General features: G+C 62.8%; 1 protein-coding gene across 1 annotated transcript; it reads left to right on the top strand.

Moving 5' to 3' along the window:
- The first annotated feature begins 676 nt into the window (after nucleotides 1-676).
- UTS2R (urotensin 2 receptor) lies at nucleotides 677-1,890 on the top strand. Its single transcript, XM_033848464.2, has one exon. The coding sequence runs from the start codon at nucleotides 796-798 to the stop codon at nucleotides 1,888-1,890; it is 1,095 nt and encodes a 364-aa protein (XP_033704355.1). The 5' UTR covers nucleotides 677-795.
- The last annotated feature ends 682 nt before the right edge of the window (nucleotides 1,891-2,572 follow it).

Genomic DNA, 2,572 nt, shown 5'->3' with positions numbered 1-2,572 from the left:
TGATTTACTCTGTTACATACAGGTGCACAGTCCATCTTGAATTATTTTCACATGTGGTGGGAGGTAGGCATTAAGGCTCATTTTCCCCACGTAGATAAAGAGAGATTACAAGGGCTTTCCCCTCTTTACCAAACATATTTTCCTATTTGAACTTTAAAGTCAGCAGATACTACTTTTGCAATCCGAACAAAATTTTTTTTTTAAACATACAGGAGAAATAAATTGGGAGAAAGGACGCAGGGGCCAGCACGGTCACCCTGCCCTTCACAGATGAGGAAGTGAGGAGGCCTAGGGAGGACTCCTGGTTCCATCCACTGCTGACCCCACCCCTGCAGTCTGCCTGCTGCGCTCTGGTTTTCAGAAAAGTCCAGCCAGCCCAGAGGCCTTTGGACTTGCATTGAGGCCCAGGGTGGGGGTGCTGCTGGGGCACGCACGGGGAGCAGCTGGTCTAGGTGGTCCCCCTACATAGCTGGGGAAGCGAGGCAGAGTGTTAGAGTTTTGAATGAAGAGTCCCCAAGGGGGTGTTGCAGTTGGCGAACCCCATCCCTCTGCAGGCCTCCCTAGCCCAGTGGGAACTGTGTCCTCTCACGGCCTCCTGGGAGTGGGAGGGGGTGCCTGACCTGCATCTTTAATGGGCATCCTCTCCCGCAGGACGAGCTTGTCATCCACAGATGCCCCTTCTCTGCCTAAAGGAGCGGCAGGCCCCAGCCCCAAGCCCAGTGTGAGGCAGCAGAGACGGTGCTGAGTCCAGAGCCGTTGAGCAGGTTCCCTGTGCTGGCTACGACAGGCAGCACCATGCCCGACCCACCTGGCGCCCCCAATGCCTCTCTCAACAGCTCGTGGGCCAGCCCAGCGGAGCCCAGCTCCCTGGAGGACCTGGTGGCCACGGGCACCATTGGGGTGGTGCTCTCGGCCATGGGCGTGGTTGGCATGGTGGGCAACTTGTACACCCTGGCTGTCATGTGCCGCTTCCTGCACACCTCGGCCTCCATGTACGTCTACGTCATCAACCTGGCGCTGGCGGACTTGCTCTACCTGCTCAGCATCCCCTTCATCGTGGCCACCTACGTCACCAAGGCGTGGCACTTCGGCGACGTGGGCTGCCGTGTCCTCTTCAGCCTGGACTTCCTGACCATGCACGCCAGCATCTTCACCCTGACCCTCATGAGCAGTGAGCGCTACACTGCCGTGGTGAGGCCACTGGACATGGTGCAGCGTTCCAAGGGCTACCGCAAGGTCCTGGCGCTGGGCACGTGGCTGCTGGCGCTGTTGCTGGCACTGCCCATGATGCTGGCCATCCGGCTGGTCCGCAGGGGCCACAAGAGCCTCTGCCTGCCGGCCTGGGGCCAGCGCGCCCACCGCACCTACCTGACACTGCTCTTCGGGACCAGCATCGTGGGGCCCGGCGTGGTCATCGGGCTGCTCTACGTCCGCCTGGCCCGGGCCTACTGGCAGTCGCAGCGGGCTTCCTTCACGCAGACGCGGCGGCTACCCAACCCCAGGGTGCTCTACCTCATCCTGGGAATCGTGCTGCTCTTCTGGGCCTGCTTCCTGCCCTTCTGGCTGTGGCAGCTCCTCACCCAGTACCGCGGGACCCCGCCGCTCACGCCCCGCTCCGCCCGCATCGTCAACTACCTGACCACCTGCCTCACCTACAGCAACAGCTGCGTAAACCCGTTCCTCTACACGCTGCTCACTAAGAACTACCGCGACTACCGCCAGCGCTCGCTCCAAGGCAGGGGCGCCCACCGGCCCGGGGGTATCCACAGCTTCCCGCAGGCCCGCACCGGCTGCCAGCGCAGCTCAGGCCACTCACTGTCCTCCAGCAGCCAGCAGGCCAGCGAGACCATCGCGCTGTCCCAGGCCGCCCCTAGGGGGCTCTGCACCTGAGCGTCCCCAGCCTCCACGTGGGTGCTGGAGTGGGGGTGGGGAGTGGCCCCCAGAGCCCAGGTCACTCCTGGACTCCCCCACTGCCTGCCTCCCTTCCTCAGTCCTCTTCCAGAAAGTTCCCTGCTCTCCCTCCCCCATCACTCACTTCAGCTCCATCAGCCCAGCCACCTTCCCGTAATGCCCCCCTGCCCCGTCCATCTGTGAGGGTCTGTAGGAGGCTCAGGCCCAGGACCAGCTTCTGAAGACGCTGGTGAGTGGAGTCTTCACTGCCCCCAGCAGACGTGAGCGCCTACATGACGCGTGGCGGGGCACACACTGGCAGGCGACAGCGTGTAGGCACACAGGCTGCCTGCATGGGACCCTCCTCCTGGCTGGTGCGTGGCCCTCTCCCCATCCCTCCCGGCTCCCATGTGGCTCCATCCCTCACAGCTTCAGCACCTGGAACAATAAACTCTGAGCTCTTCGAGCCTTGTCCTGCCACAGCAGTGTGGGTGGGATGTCAACGGAGGCAGGACCCCTAGAACGTCCCCCCGGCACTTGGATGAGCCTGTCCACCTGGCTGGGGAGGAGACACGTCCAGCCATTCAGCCTTCCTGACACGGTGGGCGGGCGCCATCAGGCCTGAGCCGGGCCCTGGATGTGGGGCCTGAGACCCTGGGGCGGGGCAGGGAGCCACCAGCCT

Source organism: Tursiops truncatus, chromosome 20 (genome assembly GCF_011762595.2).
Source record: "Tursiops truncatus isolate mTurTru1 chromosome 20, mTurTru1.mat.Y, whole genome shotgun sequence".
NCBI classification, from domain to species: Eukaryota; Metazoa; Chordata; class Mammalia; order Artiodactyla; family Delphinidae; genus Tursiops; species Tursiops truncatus.
This window is presented reverse-complemented; position numbering and strand designations above follow the sequence as displayed.

What these genes read in the sequence shown, in the direction of transcription:
- UTS2R (XM_033848464.2), top strand. Translation starts at nt 796, where the DNA reads ATGCCCGACCCACCTGGCGCCCCCAATGCCTCTCTCAACAGCTCGTGG.